The sequence below is a fragment of the Pieris napi genome, chromosome 20, assembly GCF_905475465.1.
Source record: "Pieris napi chromosome 20, ilPieNapi1.2, whole genome shotgun sequence".
Classification (NCBI taxonomy): domain Eukaryota; kingdom Metazoa; phylum Arthropoda; class Insecta; order Lepidoptera; family Pieridae; genus Pieris; species Pieris napi.
Window position 1 is genome coordinate 5,861,146 of NC_062253.1, and position 23,110 is coordinate 5,884,255.

The 23,110-nt window shown below is 33.8% G+C and overlaps 1 protein-coding gene across 1 annotated transcript in view; it reads right to left on the reverse strand.

Moving 5' to 3' along the window:
• Positions 1-19,486, reverse strand: part of LOC125060041 (gamma-1-syntrophin) — a 28,362-nt gene extending 8,876 nt beyond the window's left edge. The window contains exons 1-9 of the mRNA XM_047664796.1: positions 19,037-19,486; positions 15,944-16,087; positions 6,917-7,076; positions 3,861-3,986; positions 3,302-3,414; positions 3,131-3,230; positions 2,054-2,124; positions 1,304-1,420; positions 692-850 (exon numbers count right to left, since the gene is read on the reverse strand). Of these exons, the coding sequence (XP_047520752.1) occupies positions 692-850; positions 1,304-1,420; positions 2,054-2,124; positions 3,131-3,230; positions 3,302-3,414; positions 3,861-3,986; positions 6,917-7,076; positions 15,944-16,087; positions 19,037-19,072 (1,026 nt within the window). The 5' untranslated portion in view covers positions 19,073-19,486. The remainder of the gene's footprint in view (positions 1-691; positions 851-1,303; positions 1,421-2,053; positions 2,125-3,130; positions 3,231-3,301; positions 3,415-3,860; positions 3,987-6,916; positions 7,077-15,943; positions 16,088-19,036) is intronic.
• Positions 19,487-23,110: the final 3,624 nt, after the last annotated feature.

The following is a 23,110-nucleotide window of genomic DNA, read 5'->3' on the forward strand; positions in this document are numbered from 1 at the left end:
TCACAAATACATCATGAAAAGACTGTCCATCTCTCTCGCGCTCGGTCAAGCTTATAAGTATAAAAGAGACAGTTATTGTTTTTCTTTTGCTACTGTTTATGTTGATCTTTACTGTTTTATATTATTATTATTTTATACATGTTGATCTTTTTTCAAACATTACCAGGGCAATCTCGTGAAATGGTGCACAATGTTTTTAATTATTTTAAGCATCTTAATAAAAACAGTTTAAAGAAAAAATGTTATATTTAATTTGACATCAGATGCGACTGGGGTTTCTTTTTTAATTGAAAGAATAGTTAGTGAAGTAAAAGTGAAGTGTGTTGAGCTAGATGGAGCTAATGTCGAAAAATGAAAAAAATATTTACACGAACTACTCTTTCACGTTCTTGGTCTGGCTTAGAACTTTTGGATCCACCCTCGTATGCACCTAATATTAATATGTATTTGACACATTCTTATTTATTTACAACCCACCCAACCTTACTAAAACCAGAATGGACTAAAATGTATAGCATGGCAAAAAAATCATATTTTGAAACATACTGTATGTGAAATTGCATTAGTGAGAGGAGAGTACTGTGATCCTGCCAGCTTTCGATAACCGACCTATATCTACGTATAAAAATTAATCAGAATTTTAAAGTACGTTCTGACAATTACCATAAATAATTATCGTATATAGACTTACCGGTGGAGTATCAAAGAGCATAACATCCGTCCCTTTAAGAATAAGAAACTTAGGCCGATAAGTCTGCCAAGGTTGTCCCCCACAAACTTCACCTTCCTGAACCCATCCCATGTATTCGATACGCTCGCCGCTCGCTAGATGGCGGTTAAACAGTTTCATCTGAAAATTACGGTTTTTTTTTTAAACTGTTCCCAACTTAAGATCGCAGTTTGATTGTAAAAAGCGAAACGGCAGATTTATTAATTGTGATTTGGCTATGCTTATATAACAGTCAAATTATTATATAAACTTATCATAAATTGAGAGTTAATAAATGACACGGTATTGAACTAAATAATCCAACCTTCACCGAAAATTGTGTTTTTATGCATCATAATGCAAAAATATGTTAATTTTTGAATATCGCAGCCATAGATAGCGTAAATATCAAATAAAAAAAAGTATAATAATGTAAATAATATTAAAAATTATCTGTGAATTTAAAATGGCAGTGTTTCGTTTCTGCTAAAAAGCACCCAAAACGTCAAGTTATGTAAATGTAGCAAATATGTGTTTATATCTCTTAAAGAAGTTAAAATGTTTAGTCTCGGGTACACCAAAGTAATAATTTACCTGCAAATTGGTGAGTCCCATAATATTGTCAGAGATGCTCTTAAGCCAATGTGAGAGTGCGGCTGGCTCTTCTACGTGCACGACGCCTGTCGTAACGTGCGTACGCGCACCTCTAACCTGGAACGTCATCATACATTTTTGAAGTGAAACTTCTTTAGGCGCATGAGGGTAAATTTTTTACGGATGAAACTATATAATAATATTAGCGTCACGAAGATGTGCAGCGTTTTTGTTGAAGAAAAGGGAGAGAGCGATTGAGAGAGAGTGAGAAAAAACACGCTATTGGTTGATGTATTCCTTTAATAGTTACATATTAGAACTTTAGATGGCAATTTTATCCCATAACGTCTTGTGCAGTAAACGCAGGTATTTTATTTATTTATACGTATTTAGCACGTATACAGTTGTTGTGTGAATATAGATATACATGGAGTGATCATATACTGGTACATGATCATCTATTGGTGCTTTTACGTTAATAATAATTAATTTACAAAGAAGTTTCACTTCTGACATGTGTACTTTGTACGCACGCACTTTTTTATGTTCAGGTACTATCTTAATACAAAATATCTGAATAAACTAATATTGTGGATGGAAGGTGCTGCTTTTCCTCCGACCTATCTAAGAAAAAAAGGGAGGAACAGCGACCAATCTAAGAAAATACTTCAACGTTATACGTTCAATTTCAATGAAAATAAATTTGTTTCGTACAAATTTCTAAAAAAATTAAAAATTAATAATTCTTACTTCAAAAGCTCCGGGTCTTAGCTTATCTGTTCCTAAAACGTATCGGGTCACGTAACCCATCATTAGCGGTACTGAAAAGTAAACAATAAGGTTAATTAAAAGGAATAAAATTTTCATATCCTGTTACTTTTCTTTTTAAATTCATTTATTTTTCAGAACAATATTTATAAAAATGCAACCATAGCAGTCTTGTGTAGGAACACGACAAATTCATATAAAAGTAGTTTTCAACTTAACGTTTACGTTAGGCTATCTAGTAACTGACTGTTAAGTTGAAAAACGTGAAGATTATTAAATACAGTGTAAACTCTATATAACGTCACTCAAAGGAATGTGCTTATTTTGACGTTACAAAGAGGTGTTGTTAAATGGAATGAAGAAAAATCTGTATTAGAAAAAGTTTATTTCAGACTAGTGTTAGTAATTACATAAAAACCATTCTTATTTGAACGTTATTCTAACGCTTTTGCTGTACCAGCAAATATGTTGTATTTTTTATACTTATTTTATTCATATCTTGCGATATTGAGGCATCTTCGTGATAGAGCAATCCCAATTTGTAAACAAAAGAACGGATTTCTCAGAAAGTTCAGTACGTATGATGCCGACAGTCGAGTTTATTCCGGGCTAACAATAAAGCGACAAAAGAACGTACACAGCTCCGCAGTTTTAACTTATTACGGAAAATTAAGTACTTTTTAATATTTAATAGTCGTAACTGAGGGTGGATGTAATGCTATGTAGAGTGTATTATTGTATGGTAGACAAGCTAAACCAACCAAAACCAAATGAGTTCGACGCTTTAAGGGTATGTCGTTAAAAAGAGGGACGTTACATGGAGTTTACACTATATGTTCAAATACAGTATCGAGTACATTTAAAGTGTAACTAACTATTATTGATATTTAAACTTTATATTATTCTTAACTTTTCTTGTATAAAGCAAATGTATTGTTACCTTCAAACTTAATACCTTCAAATATTTACCATTTAAGGGGATGTGTAAGAGTAGCAATTAGCATCTTTACCAATCCCAATAGTAGATAGTTTTTTTAAAGTAATATTATAATCATTTACCTGAAACAACATCAACCCACTCCTTAGTTCCCTCTGGAAGACGATCGGAGGCAACTGAGGAAGGCCTTGATTGCGCATCTTGAGAGTCACCCCATGCACTCTAAATAACAATTATTAATTTAAGCGTTAAGCTAAAGTAAATAAATATTTCTCGAAGGGTCCTAATCGTACCTGCCATCCCCCATTAGTTTCAGTCTTCTCAGAGTTACAGTTATCGTCAACTTTTCCATGGAGTGAAGGGTGATCATCTCCTGTACTGCTGTCCGTGTCGGATGCTGTTTCCGCTATAAGATGCGGAGTAATCGATTAGAAATATGGGAACACCAAAAAATATTCGGTTCAAAGACATTTTATTTCCCAGAATTTCTTCTTAGAATTAGAAAGTAAATTTAAGGTTGGTTAGTTGTGTACATCGCGTTATCAAATTATTACAAAATACGCAATATAAAATAAAAATATTAGTTGCTCTGCAAATATTAATATAGAAACTTCGTGTAAAATTATATTACATAAAATATGAATACTCTATTCGGAATCCATTGCGATGTTTTGATCTACACACACAATAAAATATACCAGACAAAACAATCTTTAACTATTTGTGCCTTGTGCGTTTTGTCCTTCTCTCGTGTACTTTAAAAATAAGATACAAACTATTTTATAACTCGTATGAATTTATTAGAGGATTCATTTGTATCTCTAAGATTTTCTTTAGTAATACCGTGCTTACCCTGTTTCTGTAAGAAGGGAGTAGCAGCCCGATAGTGCTTGACTGTGAGAACGACAATATCCCCGGCGTTACGGAGAATATTAACGGCATCGTCATGGTTACAAGCCGTTATGTATTCACCGTTAACTGAAAATAATTTGACTTATTAAAACCAAAGGCAGAAAAATATTACTGATTGCAAATCCGAACAATCTTGATATTTTCTGTTATCACTATATAGTTTAAGGGTTTTGTAATGTTTTAGTAATATTTCTCTTTGTCAACTTTTTAATTGAGAGCATTATTATATTACTAGCGGACTCGGCCAAGCGTTGCTGTGGCTAAGATTTTTGTTATATTACATAGTATTAACTATTACTACTAGTATTAATTACTTATAAGGGAAACGGCAGGAGAACACCATATCTCACCACCATATATAATGGCATAACCACCATGCATTTTTGGTGGTTATGCCATAATATTGTAACTTATGTGAAACGTTAGTCCTTTAAACACAGCGCCATCTGTTAGAATTGTGACTGTCAAATAATAAACGTAAAGTAATAGTAATAGTAAGTAAAGTAGTTTAGAAGTCCATAGCGGACAAACAACGTGACTCGTAATTAATATATATTAAGATAAGCATTATGTTTGTGAACGCCTTCAGCACCTCTTATCGAAGCCATACATTCTGATGTTAAGTGATACCCACCACCCATGGATACACTCAATGCCAGAGGGCTCGCGAGTGCGTTGCCGGCCTTTTAAGAATTGGTACGCTCTTTTCTTGAAGGACCCTAAGTTGAATTGGTTCGTTATAAATTGTATAACTTGTTTCTTTCTTCTATTCTGTTTTTTGTTGTATGGCCTTATGATTAAGTAAATAAATGACTGATTTGAGACGACTCCCGACTCCCGGGGAAACACAACAAATACCCCGAATTGCCCGCTTCTGCAGCACAAATATGGATTGAACCTCTGCAGCAGCACCCCACAGTAGAATGTCATAAGTTGAGATTTAAGATAAATTACCACTTGGCCTCTTTAATGAATTACGATGAACATAAACTAGCTTTTTCAGCGTAATGAGGGAATTTCACAAAAGTTGTCAACTTAAGCATATTTAATCAAACTTTAGTAAAACACTAATTAATATAATTGCAATACCGGTGAGTGTTACCAACTTGGAATGAGGATAAATTGTGTTTGTTAATCATAATTAATCGTAATACTAAGTTCTACCATTCTATGATTAGATAATTTTCTAGACGATTAGACCAACTGAATTATTATATCAACTAAGCTTTCGTAATTTAAAACTGACACGTTGTGTACAAAATAATCAAGTAAGGAATAACCTATTATTCGATTCCTAGTTAAAAATTGCTACGGGCACAGATGAAGACCTACTTGCCATACAGAAAGTTTGCAATGAAACTGACCTCTCTAACATGCCTTACTACGCATGACATATCGTTTTCCACAACTTTCTCTTATATTAAATCTATATATGTATATACAAATTTTATGTTGGTTTGTGTACGCTTCATAAACTCAAAAAGTTCTGCATCGATCGAGCTGTTTTTAGCATGGTATATATAATCCGCATCAAGGATTGTTTTTATCCATTTTTTTTCATTTTTGAAGTTATACTTCTTTAGGCGCGTTATGAACAATTGATGAGAGTGAAATTTTACGATGCCCGCGCACCGTGACACAAAATTAACAGAATGAAGTTGCACACGGAAGATGCTACGGCATTGGACATAATTTAAAAACAACATTCGAATAATAATATAATTTTTGTTACACTTAATGTAAGAGAATAATAATAAATATTTATTTAGTTAATTTTTCAAAATATGTAAACTGAACTTTATTGACTATAATGACTCCTTTTCCAGTCTTTGATTATTTAATTGTAATTAATTATTTGCATGCAATCAAAAACTATTTTTAATAATGCCAAAGAAGTAAGACTTCTTACGCGCTGACGTAAGTACACGCACCTTTTTTTTCCACAAGCACTGCAAAATTAAACTTGTATGAAATGTATTCTTTGTTTTGTTTCTCATTTCTCAACCATTCAATCACAATGTGCCTCTGCGAAGCGTGGTTGGGTACAGCTAGTGAAATATTAAAGTGCAATGAGTAATGTGCCATCAAAAATCTTGGTTAAGACCTAAAAAGACAAAACCTAGATACTTCCCTTAACAGCGCACTACTTTAGTAGTCTGTGGAGCGTAGCGATGCATTATTCAAAATTTTAGGTCAGAACATCACTTAGGCTGCTATTTTAAGCCTACATTCCGCGTGTTTACAAACGTCACTATCTTGATAAATCTACGCCAAGTTTGTACACGAATTTATGTTGTTATCTATTGTTAAGTTTCGTTCGTTCCGCCTTGATTTTAATCCTTTATTACTGAGTTTTTAACTCGTTAAACTACAGAACTTGTTATCTCAGGAATTAACCCGACACCGAAAATTAAGAAAGTAGTTGTGAGTTTAAAAGTTGCATAAGTCCCGATAGAAAGATGGCGGTCCAGGGCCTACTCTAGTAATTTATTTTTATACAGAACTGGACAGACGCTTGGCCACAATTCCGTCTGATGTGCCTGATGGCTGACCATGCGTCATACTCGTGAACGGGTGTTACTTGTGGTGACTAGTCGTACTTGAATTCGTGTATGCGGTGATGTTAGTTATTTCGACTATGTATTTGCGTACACGTTCACACGAGAATGTAAGTGCGTGCTCCTATTTCACCATGCTTCCTGCTGATAAAGTATTACTTAAGATGTCTCGTGGAACATGGTGTAATGGTTGCAGCTCCTTAACAAACGTTGTGTACAACAAAAAACTTAGCCATTAAAAAGAGCGGCGGAGAGTTTTTGCCAGTTCTTGTCGCTCTAAGCACTTGATTAGGGAACTGATAGTAAATATAGATTTAATATTGACGTTCACAAGTACAAAAAAAAAAAAAAAAAAAAACAACTTATATGCACTTTAAACATCTGCGCGCCAGACACCGAAATACGCAATAGTTAAATCGATCTTGACAATAATTATACCTTTAATGACTGCATCGCCGACAAAGAGTTGTCCCGTCTGGTCCGCCGCCTGATCCTTGTATATCTTGGAAATAAGGATGGGCAGCTTGTGTTCGGCGCCGCCTTTTATACTAAGTCCTAAACCGCCAACCTTCTGACGTGTTATTTGAACCATTCGCTCCTGGAATAGAAATATGTATCTTTATATAAAATAACTAGCTGACCCGGCAAACGCAAAAAAATAGGGGTTGATCGTAGAGCGGTGAAAATTAGGGGTTGTAGGTATGTATTTTTGGATGCTGTATCATAAAAAAATAAAAACAAAACATTATTTAAAAAATAACAAAATAAATTTTGGGGTGGTGAAAAATAGATAGAAGCCGATTCTCAGACTTACTGAATATGCATAAAAATCCGTCGAGCCGTTTCGGAGGAGGATGGGTACGAAGATTGTGACACGAGAATTTTATATATTAGATATGACTTTATGATGAAGACTTAGGTGCTTTGTAAGTATTGTAACAAAGGAAGGAATGAATGGTGAAATAGCATCGTCAATAGTTCCTGGAACTCCGTCGTCAAGAAAGGCTGAATGTTTCTATTAAAACGTCGCAAACGTGTCTGACACATTGATAATTTTTATTGCTATTTGTTATGCTTTTCATTGAGAACACAATTGGTGTCGGTATGAATGTGGTGTATTTCAGCGATACACTCAAACTTAAAATATCTTCATTCATGTAGGTAAAAAAGTACACTTATGAATTGTCAGAAAGAAGTTAAATTAATTGTAAATTTACATTTACTACCAGTTCGCAAGTCAAGGGCGTAGAGCGGGTAAGAAGAACTTGCAAGAAACTTTCCGCCACTCATACAAATTGTTTGAACTGGAGCAAATCAATGCCAAGGATTAGGATCATTTAAGTACTCCTCACATTTATAAAACGCTTTATTGATTAATTTCCGTTTAACGAGGGCTTTGAATTTATTTAGTGATAATTCTCTCATTTTGCTTGGGAGTATATGTACGAATTATAGAGAACTGATTGAATTAGTGCTTTTGTAGTTAAACTGTATCTTATTACGTATAGATACATAAGGGACATATCATGTTTATCGCCTATGTAAAATGTTATCTACAATTAAGTTTCATAATTGTTTAATTTCAGGAACTACTGGTTCGTATGAAGAATATAACACTTTATTTACACATTCATATAATGTCTTACTGAAAAAACAGTTTGTTCAAGTCGTAAATAATCATAACATTAAAAATACAATAATAGTCGAAGATATCGCTTGCCCCGAGGAACACAGTCGTAAAGCACTATTACGACTGTTTTAATGTTTTCTCATGTTTGACTTCCTTGAGTGATGTACTATATATAAAATGATGTACGATATATAAAATTCCCGTGTCACAATGTTCGTTCCCATACTCCTCCGAAACGGCTCGACCGATTCTCATGAAATTTGTAATGCTTTAATAAGTCTGAGAATCGGCTACAAACCCCTAAATGATAAGGGGTGTCCACCCCAAAAAAACATTATTTTTTGGATAAAATTTTTATTTTGTTATTATGTGGCATTAAAAAATATAACCCTTAGTTTTCACCCCTCTACGATCAAATCTTATTTTTTATTTGTTAGTTAAAATCGTATGAGTTGAATTCTGAGGTTTATATAGAGAAAAATTCACAGAAAAACCTAAAAAGTTTTCAATCCGGAAAACCGAACAGTCTCTGGGGTAGCATAGCAAAATGTTCCATGTTGGTATGTACTAAAAAGGTAGGCTAGGCATTAAGGAGGAACAAATTTCGCGGGGGCAGCTAGTTTTACTATAAAAAACACGAGGATGTGTTCATAATTATTTTGTACGCAATACTAGTCGATCGTAGTAATAGATCGCAACAACCATAAATATAGTTTTAGTTTAGATTGTATGAAATGATTCTACCAAATAATCATAGAAGTTAATGCGACAGTTTAAAAACGAATAAAGAGTGGTAATACATTATTACGTTGTAAACATTCGTCAAAATGTGCCGTCGTATTGTGCGGTTACTGTGTCGTCCGTAATTATGTTTAAGCAGTGAAACAATCGGAAATGCTTTTGCTATAGTTTAATTAGATGAATTACTGCAATATATTATACATTTAAAATTTAAATATTGTTTAAATCGTCGAATAGGAATAACTAAGATTTCATTTGATATACACATATGTAATTTACTCAGTATCCTAGTAATAATAACATTAGCTTCTTTTATTTTTCCTAAAAAAATAGATTTTATTTTTACGACTTAGTTCCCCGGGGCAAGCGATATAACATTTAACGGGGAAGGCTATTTTAATTACGACCGAACTAACACAGGTGCAGCCGTGTTGCACAACTAGTTTATTAAGGAGTATGAATATGAAGTTAAAACCATTTTACTCGTGTGAATTAAAATGCACGTACAATACACTCACAAACAATGAGCGTCAAAACGTCACACGGCAACGCGTATTGTTCTCGGTACAGGAAAACTTCGCACAGCACTGTCTTTAACAGCGAAATAGAAAGCTGACATCATTTTAATGCTGTATAGTGGATTGCCTTAGATAGAAAATATAATGACAGCTAGATATAGGCAAATTACCCCTGAGTATTAAAATATTAATTGACACATATAACAACTTTTTTTGGTACAAGAAATAACTATGTATAGTGTAAACTCTTTATAACGAAAACCTGTCTATAACGTAAAAATGAGTTAAATTTATTTGGTTTAACCCAATACCCATACGTTAATTCTTCACTCCATATAACGAACAAAAAATCTCGGTGCCTTGAAATTCGTTATATAGAGTTTACACTGTATTTGAATTACATCTCTACTTACTAGGCATAATTAAGAAGTAGAATCCGAAGAAGAGGATTTTTGTATTTATCCCTTGAACCCTGGAGGTTTTTATTGAGAGAAAAAAGAAAAAATTTCACGGAAAAACCTAAATAACCAGTTTTCTTTTTCTGTAATTGTGAACGCAACAGTTTAGGTATGATTTTTAGGAAAAAGGGTTACGGTTGCACGTACAAAGCCAGGTCGCTTCTTATTAAAAATGTTTTTTAATATACCATATTTCATTAGACCATAATTTTTTGAAGTGAAAACTTCTTTAGCGGCGTTGTACACTTTTTTTGGAATGGGAAAAATTTTTTTAACTCGCGTTAGGACACGTGATCTGATCGAAAATTCGTAAGATGGATGGAGAGTAGACAGCTGGCACGGCGTATTTAATGTAATATAAATTGTCATGTTTGTGTAGGATAGTACTTTTATACTGATAATTAAAGTAATTCGTGCAAAATTATTCCCTAACGATTCCAAAATATCAAAAATGCACAACGTTAATATTCAAGTTTTCACTTCGGCCGGCACTCCCGGAGTGCAACCCGTCGTTTTTTTTTTTGCACTTGACTTACTGCCATGGTTATAGTATGTGCGGTGACTTACAACAAAGAATTCCTGTATCAATAAAACATGTGATTTCTTACCTGTTATTAAACCTAGGATTTTCGAAACCAATTTATTGATCAATGGCATAGTTTAAATACTTTATAATGACATTTGGTTAATAACAACGAAGTTAATTGTTATTTACTTAAAAACGTGGACTTTGAATAGCTGCAATAAAGCCTTAAAGGGCGTATTGTAACTACTTTAGCTTAATTGTACACCTTAAATAGTTTGAATAGGTTTTTCATACTATTTTCTGCTTTAAGACCGTTTTTTGCCGTTTTTTCCCTTCATAATTGCATAAATGAGAACCCTATTTAAATAGGATCATTTTGCTTTGTAAGTTTGAAAAAGTATATACAACTAATTTAAACTCTTTGAATAGTAAATTAATTGCATTAAAATTCTAATTTCAATTCTGTTTAAATACAACACAATATAACCATAATGCTACATTCAGTTCTACGTATACAGTATACACCTTTGTAATAATTATCTATCTATTCTTATCTTAATCGATAAAAAACCTAATGTAGCATGAGACATTTTTCCGTCTGTTTCCTAGATGATTTAAGGTGAAATTATAGTCATTTTTTTAAACTTGTTAACAACAATAAAGGCTTTTTATTTTATTTATTTACTATATAGAGGCATAGTCCTACTGTTTTGCCTGGAATCAAACTTCTAGTTCAATAGCTCCATCTGTCTGTAAGGCTTTCACGTATAAGCCGCACGACTATTTTTGATTAAAACATTGAGCCTTTTTCTTTACAAAAAGTAAAGAAAAGACAGGCTGTGCGAGGTTCAGGTTCTTATGTTCAAATCGTGATTTTTTCTCTGTGTTCGATTTCATATGGTTTTTTACGTGGCCGGGTAGTCAACCCGCCGCATAACTTCCAATTTGCTGAAGGACCGCACCTTCTATAGTCAGCGGCCTCGTAGGACGTAGCCATCTGGGAGACGCTCCTTAAGACCGGCCCAGATATCGCTAAAAAGCTGTGGCCTACGTGAGCTCCAAGTGCCGGAATAGAAAGTGGTAGCGCGCGTTCGGCAAAGGTGGCGGTCTCTAGTTTCGTAACTCCAACCAACCAACTCTGACTTTGGATCGCTAAGAAGGTTCTAATCTTGCCCAGACGTAGTCGCAGAACCTTATATATAGCTAAGCAATAAAGAATTGGATGTTTAAATAATTCGACCAACATAACCGCAATAACTTCAACATACAATAAAGCTTTTAACACATTTAAATTTATTACCCACGTCCACGTTATGATGATAGACGTTAATTTAACCTTAATTCTTAGGAGTCACGAAAGGTTTACCTCAAAAATCCTTTGAAAAGATTTCAGAGACGAGAAAAACAGTTTTAGGTGGGAATAGTATCGTCTAATAGTATAAGCGTGTTTCTTCTGAAGATTACGTCCCAAGAGCAACAAAAAGTAGAGTGGCTTAATTACTGTCCTGCTATTCTTAAAAACTAAATTAGTACAATGGGCTATTTGGCAAGATTTAAAGAACCATTTCAGATTACTTATTAGTGAGTATTGAACCTATACAATATGTAATTTTTTTAATTAATGTTGATAATTATAAGTAGTAGTCCTGTCAATTTAGACATTCGCAGGTACATAAAGTCCCTACAAGCTGAAAATCAGTAAAATTGTTCACAACAAAATTAAAAATAGCCTGTAGATTTGTATACTGCGCTTTAGTAGGCGCAAACTAATACATATATTAATTAGGGACTTCTTGATCAATTAATTATTAACACGTTATTACGGATTACTGTCAAATATATTTTTTCCGTATTGTCAAATAGCCTATTCCACCGTTTTAAGTTTTAACTAAGTATTTCTCTCTTTTGTTCAGAGCGTAAACACAATTTGACAGAAAAAGACGTGTGAGAATGGAAACGTAAAATTTAATACACCGATATATTTTACTTGGAACTGAAGACGACTATTATATCATTAAAATGCAATTTTCGCATCCGTCGCACTAATGCACGGTAAAATCATAAGCGCGTCGATTTTAAAATTCTTAATTATTTTAAAATTTACTTTGTTAAATTAAAGTAAGATTAAAATTCCTAATATTTATTATTTTCGCCCGAGGTTATGAAACTAACTATGAAATTGTGTCATGTGCCGTAGTATGTTTTATCTTATATATAAAATTCTCGTGTCACAATGTTAGTTACCATACTCCTCGGAAACGGCTTGACCGATTTTTATGAAATTTTATATTCATATTTAGTAAGTCTGAGAATCGGCTCCTATCTATCTTTCTACCCGCTAAGTGATAAGGGGTGTCCACCCCAAAATTATATTTTATTTTTTTTGTTTTTATTTTTTTATGATACAGCATACAAAAATACATGTAACCCCTACTTTTCACCCCTCACCCCTACGATCAACCCCTATTTTTTATTATTGTAGATAGCTATTTTTGTTGAACTAAAAAAATTTGTCCTAGAAATAATATACATGGCAAAACAACGTTCGCCGGGCGAATTTTCTGAACCAGTGAAAAAATTATGAAAGGGTAAAGATACCGAAAGCGGGCCGCGCACTAAAATAATCATACTCCATAGTTTGCATATGAAATCCTAGTTCGTAATTTAGCAAAAATTCCTTATGGATTACGCGTGCGACTATAAATTATCTTAAATTTTTACACCAAAGTTCGCTCTATAATTCAGTTTCATCATGTTATATGAAACATTACTCTATGTATTTCTCCTATCCTATTTCAAGGAAACTCATTATAAAATCATGAGCAAAGTGAATTACATTCACAACCGGGTCGGCAGATGCATCATTTATGATGAACCATACCCGGAAGTCGCGTATGATTTCAAATAAAACATTTTAGCCTAACTTCCGCAGAGATTTTTACCGGGAAACGTTTTGCCATATAAATTATTTGCAGCCTAATAGCGAAGTTATGAGGCGAATAAGTTATATATAGGCTTTAAAAAATAAGCTTTAATTGGAGATAGAATGCTGCTGATTATGTGAATAGTTTAATCATATAAAAATTAAATTAAAACATGTAGTCCAAAAAGTAACTTTTAGGCCAACCTTATAATTCAGGGGTATAATAAAAATACATACGACTTATTCTCAGACCTACTGGAACATAAACAAATAAATAATAAATTCGGTCAAGCTATTATTCCGTGACACGAGAATTTTATAAATATAGATTTCCTTTCTGGTGCTGCTTCTGTTATATATATAAAAAAGCTTAACTATGTTAAATTATTAAGCAGGCGATAAAATCTTTTATTCTGGTGCAGGTGACAAGTGTGTAATTACCCAGACGGGGACGGTTCAAATTTAGAATTGTATTTCTAATAAGATAATTATTATACAATTTTGCAAACAGTATTTAGCAACGTTCTTTGGACTGCAAAATAGGCATAAGGTCATACATCACTTCTCGATATTCGTCTACTTGCAACGGATACTTTAGTCCATTGAAGCACTTTATAAGTTGCCGAAATTAGTTAAAACTGAGAGGCTGTGTACGTTCTTTTGTCTTTATTGTCCGAGCCCGTAATAAACTCGACTGTCGACATCATACATTCTGAACTTTCTGAGAAATCCGTTGGTTTGTTTACAAATTGAGATTGCTTGCACGTACTTTATCACAAAGATGCCTCAATATTGCAAGATATAAATAAAATAAGTAAAAAAATACAACATATTTGCTGGTACAGCAAAAGCGTTAGCATGGCATCTTTTTCTAATACAGATTTTTCTACTTTCCGTTTAACGACAACTCTCTGTAACATCAAAATATGCACCTTTCCCTTGAGTGTCGTTATATAGAGTCTACAAAGTATCTCGAAATAATAAAATGTACATTTAAGAATACATTTGGCTTTTGAAATTTATTTGAAATAATTATCATTTATATCTGTACTTAAAACCTATTTACTATGTATCTAACAAAAGCCAAAAAGCTGTAACCCAGTTCAAACACAATATTGTTTTTAGTACTTATAGTCTTTGAATTTATCTCCGAAATGTTTCGCTTATGAGTGAAATGATTCCAGCTTTGTTATTTGTTGAATAGAAAAAAAATACTTGAACAATAGCCGAATCAGGTCAAACTTCAACAGCATTAGCAAGTGCTATTGACTTTAAATTACGTTTACTATAATGTATTTATTTTTATATGAATATTGTCTACATTTATTAATATGAAGCAGGAATACCTAAAAACTGAACCCGACGATAAAGCAATATTATTTGAATTATATCGTACCACACTACCACTTCTTAATTATAAAAGTATCAAACAGCTTAGAGCTATAAGAAAATCGCTATTTATGGATTTGTTGAATACATGACATGTGATTTGATGTGGAACTAAGTGTGTCTTTCGTTGATCAAAAACATATTGTATTCGACACGGACATTCTCACCGCAAAGTCTTCGCTCTAAATCTTATCCTTATACCCATATTACGTTACATAAAAATGCATAGACAACAACAATATCAAAAAGTCGCCATGTTTTTCTGCAATTCTGCATACGGTTGCAAGCGATCGTCAATTGTCACTGAGTTGATTAGTACTGTGACAACAATCCTTGCACTTAGCTTACATTATGTAGAGAAAGTGCACATCCTCTTTCGTGACAGTACAATGCCACTTGTAACTTTAATAGATCACTTGAGTTACATAACGGTAAAGGACCAATTTGCGTTTTAACGAGACTGAGTACTTGTCACCATTGTCCATATGAAAGGATTTCACGTGCCAATTAGACTAACTAAATTTCATTTATTAACAGAATAAAGAATACTTAAAAAAACTGATTTAGATTTCGTTTAACATTATTACTGTAATGGGTAGAGGTACATTGTATATATAAAATGTTTAAATGTTAAATATTGTCATAATTAAATATGTCACCGTAAAATTTTAAACACTATTAGATTGTAATTTATCTCGCGAGATTGTGAACTGTCGAAATATTGTGAACCTCAACGTACTGTTTACAATTTAACGTATCTTTCGACAATTCACAATCTCGCGAGATAGATTACAATCTAACGGTATTTACAATTTTACGGTGATATATATATATATATGCGTATACTACCAGGAATTAAACAGTAAACACCCAAGATTCTGCAATACAATACGAAGAATAAATATTGTAGTTTTAGTATAAAATCGTCAGAAGCCATGTAAAGTAGCTAATTAAGGGCTTACATATTATATTATCATACAGGTCAATTTTATATTATACCATAATCGACGACGTAAAAAAGGTATCAACACGAGAGAATCAACAGAAAACGTACGTAAGCGTCTTTCCTTGTAGTAAATAGTTATTAGTAAAAATTAAAAGAATATCTTGTAAAATATATAGATATATATAACAGCAATACAATAGGTCCCGGACAAATATATAATTCGATCCAATAGAGCGGTAAATAGCAGTTAAATTAGAACATTTTTCGCAAGGCCTTCCTGTTTATTTTATATATTAACTTTAATGTTTATACTTTTAAAGTTGTTTTTACTCACCCTAGTATGTGGGACTCTTGGGTCGCGCGGTTGCGGAGGAACAATGATCTCACGCTGCACCGTCACCGCTTCCATCGTCAGCACCAGTCGCGCCGGCATCGGACGGGACTTGCCGTCCGATACCTGCACCATGCCTGTGCGGATCTGAAAATGTATTTATTTATAGTCTTGTTCTGGCTTTCAGAGTAATTCTGTATGAAAGATGGTGCAATCAACACGAGCTATCTGTCAACCCATCAAAAACAGAACTAGCCTTATTTACAAACCGAAGAGTTCTTGGACCGCACAGACTACCAAAACTCTTCAACGCTGAACTAAAACTAAAAGAAAACATCAAGTACTTAGGTGTGATTATAGATAGAAACTGCTTTGGAACAAACACCTAGAACACAAACTTATCAAAGCAACGATCGCCTTTTATCAATGTAAAAAGATGCTAGGCGTCAAATGGGGTTTATCGCCTAAGATTACTTTATGGCTTTACATTGCCGTAATCAGGCCAATGCTAGCATATGGAGCCCTGGTTGGGTAGCCGAGAACAGAACTCCCAACGGCAATAACAAAACTTGGACGCTTCCAAAGGCTTGCTTTGTCCGCTGCTATCGGTTGCATGAAAACGACGCCAACTGCAGCAATGGAGATAGCCCTGCAAGTTGTACCCCTGGACCTATACATACAGCAGGAGGCAGCACTAGCAGCTATCAGGCTTATGGTATTGGATCTACCTATGGGGAAAAAATCGATTTTCAACAGGGCGATAGAATACCAATCTCTGCTAGCCGCGCCATGTGATAGGATCGTTAATCAACACATTTCAATAGGAAATACCATGTGCAAAAGAGAGAAGAGGAACCGGATCAATCGACCCTTGAATGAGCTAAACAGGGCGTGGCTCCGGCGCTGCCATATTCTCTGTTGATCTCAACATCAACATACACCTATCTCTAGTCACACACAGCTAGATTTTTCAAAGCGAGTGTTTCGCTCTAACCGAAGCAGCCAGAGCCGTGCAGCGGTTAGGAGTTAATAACTTTTATCTTAAGTTGGTATCCGACAGTGCGCGTCTGTTTTGATAGCGGTAGTAAGCAAAAGGACAAATAGTAAATTGATACTGGAGTGTATTAATGCACTGGAGGCAATAACCCTGACAAACAGAGTTACTCTACAATGGATTAAGGGACATAGTGGATCTCTATGATGCTGCCGACGACCTTGCGAGAAGAGGCTCGAAAATGATGCCTGCTGGAACGGATACGATACGCCCTTGCCCTTCTCGCAAGTGCGAACCTGGATTGCCAAAGAATTGCAGAACTCCAACATCAACGGTGCGCACTGCAGACAGTCCAAAATGGCTCTGCCAACCCGTCTGTTAACCCGCAACTGACAACGCAACTTCTAAACTTCTAAACGCAACTCCTCGGAACAGTGAGGTCGCTCCGTGGAGCCCCGGCGAAGTACCCGGCTTCTGTGCTTTTGGAATGAGTTCGGCTGGCTTAATTAGCCAGGTTTTTACGCACAATGGACCTATTGAGCGTCTAAATGCGGAAACTGAGTCCACAAACCATACTATACCATACATAGTCTTGTTCTGAAAGACAATACTGGCTGAAATTATAATTTCCGATTCTTAATACTGGTTAAGTAATCAAATCGAAAATCTAAAGGAAAATAAAAACCTTATCTGAAACATACAGATGATGGTTACAATATATAATGTTTACAATTCTAAAATACAAAACAGATTGTCAACATAAATTATATCCAAGTCTAGATTAAATTCAAGTAAAGAATTTACTTATTTTTTTTAATTTCAATGAATCTATTGTGTCAATCGATCAGGTTTATTTTAAATTTAAAACAAACATGTTCAATATTTTGCTTGATTGAAACTTGGCTGTTACCTATTTACGGGTCTACTTCAAAGCAAGAGAGACTTGGCCCAGGCAGTACAATAAAAATATAATAATATCATATATATATGTCACCGTAAAATTGTAAAAACCGTTAGATTGTAATCTATCTCGCGAGATTGTAAACTGTCGAAAGATTGTGAACCTCAACGAACTGCTTACAAATTAACATATTATTATTCGGTAGTTATATGAAATCGTTGGGAAGTAAAATTAATCTGTAATTGACCAAAGAAGTTGAATGATAACTAAGTTAGTGTAGTACAATCTACCGAATACCGATAGCCGATAACCGATAGATTACAATCTAACGGTTTTTACAATTTTACGTTAACATATATATACATAATATCATGCATATTCTTGCCATACCATTACTTTACATTTCAACAACAACATAGTAGTTTCACTGGCTAGTGTGCCAAAGGAAATGGTAATTATGCTCAATTTGAATGCATTCCTGTCTAGTCTAGCTATGCCTAACATACTAATCTGCTTAAGTAGGGTCAAAGGTGACTGACATTTCATCAAATAAAGGGCTTAAAGTGTAGAAACCTTAGGATCTCATTTATAATTGATGCAATTATATACATATATTGAGTTACAAGAAAAGTACTTTGATGCTTTTTATACACACTTATTTCAAGATTATAAAGAAACAATAAAGATTAATTAATGAATTGATGGCAAAGAGGTAGCTGAGTATACTTCATCGAGTAATCCTTATGTAATAATTTATTGAGAGAATAAATTGTATCAATAAAGATGTTAAAGTCTATTTACATGAATCAAACATCATATTCAACTTTATGTATAAGTTTAACATAAAATTTCAAATGTTAAAGAATTAAAATTAAAAAAATTATACCAATTCTTAAAAGCACTTTTGCTACACATTTTTGTGGGAAGGAAGATTACCGAGTAATTAGTGTTACTTTGAAAGCTTTATCTCCTAAAATGTCAGGCCAACAGGTTTTTAGATAACATTATGAGGGCCATTAGGAATAGATAACAGAATTACCACTTTTACTATGATAAGAGAATCAAAGTATTTTTATTCCACTGTAGGGCATAAAAAAGTTTTTATTATTTTTTAACAGATATTTAAATACTTAGTATATATAATAACTGAATAATATAAAGACAATTATTTTTACTATATGCTAGAAAATAAATTACATACCTTGTCATCTTTCTTCTCCTCTATAGGCGTCATCATTGTGAACTAAACACCATTACGATAATCACTTTAAATAGTTTATTACTCTTGAAAAATTGTTTAAATTACACATTAATTAAATGCGACCTACAATAATTAATATCGCGACACCCGTATAAATTTACATTAAGCGCAGATTCATTTATTATTATTTAAATCTTTAATCTTCTCTCGCAAAGCTAGGTCAGTAGCTTACTACAAATCAATATACGAGACTGCGACCAAAACAATACGACACACACTACATCCACGACAGACAAAACCTAATTATCATGCATCGCTTGCACAGCAGTTAGTTACATTTAGTTTTGAAAATACATTAATTAAACAGGCACCCACAATTTACTATGTATTTTCTTATTTTCAATTAAAAAACAACAACCTTCTTCCATTTTTAGAAATTGACTAAAGAAAAAAACTAAAATGTGACAATTGACAATAGAGAATCATGATAAACATTTGAAAGCTGACAGCTCTATTAAAATACAGACGTGAGACGACACTGGCATATTGGAATGTTCTGAAAATAGGTGAAGAATACTAATAGACTTTCTATTAAAGTTGATATCCTGATTTAATAATAAATATGTCGGAGCGTTGACGTTAGTATCTGCTGCCATTGTTATTATATGTCACAGCACTCGTAAATTAACAACGTAAAGACTTATTAGTTTAAAACTTGAGGTTAATTCGATTTGCAAATGATCTACAAATGTAATTTGATAGTCATTATTATTAATTTCAGAACAATGGCGTTAGTGTCAGCTGCAATTATCATTATAATTTAACATCATAGTCAAATGACTACAAGACCGTTTATTTTATTTGTAAATGTTGCTAGATCTATAAATTAACGACTATTCAATGATCGGTAATGATAATAACTCTATAGTCATTATTATTATCATGAAACTTAATTACAATCAATATAATAGTAATCTTTCGTAATGATTCGGGTTCGGTCGCGGCATGAGTTCACGAAATGTCAGGTTTCTATAAATACAGGAACTGTTTGGTGCGGCTTTGGGATCGATTGAGATTTGAGCTTCGAACCTCTAGCCTTTAAAAAAAGACTTGTAAGAATGAGCTAGTTGATCTAGTTTTTAGGGTAGGAAGTTAAACACTCCAATAATGACTTGTTTCACTAAATTCACTTCACTGACTACATAAACTTTGTAACTTTAAACTTAAAGGAGTTGCCCGTGCGCATATGTCACAACTTCTTTTATAATCTATTCCATACTCCGACTCGACCATTCTACTTCGGCGAAATGTCTAAATCTCGCACTCGAACCGATTTGTACTATACTCGTATGAAGATAATAAAATGTCATACGAGATCGTGTTTATACCTACTAGTTGAGATTCTTGTCAATAAGAATCTATTTACTAAAATGTCGATGTGTGAACAGACGTAGGAAATTATCACCTAGCTATAAATCACTGGCGAATCTCGTATGACATTATAGTAAGTGAGAATTTAGTTCTCGTCTGTATGTAAACTTTTTGATACGATAATGCTATGGCTATTATTGCTGGTGATAGTCGCGTACGATTCTGGTGCGAGAAACTTCCCCCATCTAAATGGGCCTTAAAGGTCGCGGAAGTGTATACTACAGTTCTGCTATAGTGTAACAAACCTCTTACGAAAACCGTATAACTGATGTATGAAAATAAATGCTATCTTTTTTGCAGAATTATTGGTTTGTATGGTATTATTGGTATATTTAAAATTGAAGTGTTTATGAAACACGTGTGCAATCAAAAGATCCGGAGTTCGATCAATAGCGGAAACCTTTATTTCAGATACACACATAATTATATAAATATATATAGTGATGAAACAGCGAACCAAATAAATGAACGAATAAATGTTGCTCAATCCTTATTTAGAGGGTTAAAAAAACAACAAAACACCACAACACGCACTTTATTCCTTTCTTCTTCTATTAATAATTTAATTACACAACATGTATATAGAAAGAATTTTATACAATAGTGTATAATATGCTAACAACTAATTAACCAACAATACAGTAAAAGAATTACGAATCTCTTATTTTAGCAGTCTATTTTTAATGATATGTATCTTTTGCAGTTTGGAACAGCCGTACTTAAGAACTAGGAATTATCTTACAATTTCAAGTTATAATTGGCGTATTTAGTACCTATATTATCAGCCTACGAACATGTCCATATCAAATAAGCAAGAAAATAATTGCGCATCGTATAGAAACGTTATTTAATATTGAAATGCAAAACATACTGGGTTGGGAATTTAAAACAAAAGACGAAACCGTTTTTGATTGGTCGACAGCATCAGTAGATGAATCGCAAATACACGACACCATTTGTATTTCGTTTTCATTCTTACCACAGAAATATTTTTAAGTTTTTTGTAGTTAATATCAATAGCGTTATCGATTGCGATCTCGACAACAATTATAAGTTTTATATAATCCCAAAAGCTGCAACATCAGCGCAGATATTGAAAGATCTTTATCAAAATCGCGTGTAAAAACGTCGGGATCACAATCGCCTTTGGAACTTAGTGTTCCGGCCCAAGTTAAGTTTCGTTGCAATATATGATTAATTTTAAATAAATTGTTCAATGTTAACCTAAAAGTATATTTGAGAATTACATTTGGAGGAAGGTTACGCTGAAGCAAAATAAATTCAAAAGCTCTTTCACCGCGGTAAGGTCACGGTTGAAAACGGGTCAAGTTTACGTTGAGAACTCGCCTTTATTATGGGTAAAATTTATACATGACTTTAATTCAAACTAAATTTAGTACTAAAGTATATTAATCGGTAAACAAAATAGATTTTATATAACTTCGTAGTATGAAGCTGCGCGGCGTAATAGCGCAATTACTAACTATCCTGCACTAGGTACTGCTAGTGCGACATGTCATTGTTTAATAACGCACAATGCAGTTATTAATCATCAAACGTACAATATTTTTTGTTAAATTTACTTACTTACTGAAAATTAAAATAGGTTTATTAAACAAACAAAATTCCACGTTTTATGTGAAAGTAAATTAAGTTAAATCCTGGGATTGAGTAAGATATTAATTATTTTTTCTGTATACAGTAAGACGTCTTAACGATGCACGGTAATACAAGGTATCTAAGGCTGAATTTAGTGTCACGCCAACCGCGCGCGCACCGTCGGCGCTGATGGTCGAGATATATGAACTTCTAGGAAGCGTTTTTGAATGACGCGTAGCTATCAGCGCGCACGGTGGTCAGCGCCGATGGCTGCGCGGCCGTACGCGTCGCGCGTCGGCGTCGCCGACGATCGCTAGAGCGCCTCTGCTTTCAGTGAGCGTTGTAGTGTCGAACGGACGTCGTCAGCGTGTACAGTCATGGCAAATCGCGAAGTGGATACAGGTCGAGTAAGGCGGTCAGTACGATACTAAAACGAACCACGCTGAGCGTCAGCGCTGACGAACTACGCGCTGATCTATGAGCGCTGACGGTAAGCGTGAGACTAAATTCAGCCTAATAAATTGCTAATAGTAGTACACGCGCAGAACATAATATCTCAGTAACTTTATTATGTCTTAGTGCAATACGCCTGAGCACAAGATAATGTTATAAGAAAAAGCATAAAAAAGCTTTTAACGCTCATAGCTCGCATGAACCTACTGTTGCATTGCAAAATATATATTTGAAATGACAAAGCAAATAACTAACTTACTATTTACAAAACATTAATCTAATCATCTTATTCGCAACAGAGTTCAATAAATCACAATATTTATAACAACTGGGGTGTCATCTTGATCACAAACTCTAAACATGATATCGAAAAAATATTTAAATCAGTTAGTAAAAATAAAAATGGCTTAAATTAAAACACTTGCTGAAAGTACAATTACACATAACGCCTTTTATAGTGGGCGTTTGAAGGAAATTTTTTCGCTACACAATACCTGATGATTTTTTCCTTAATTTCGAAATCTTTTTTGGCCGCTCATAGGCCCACTCTATGCTGAACTATTTTATCGACAGTAGGTGAAATGTGAATAA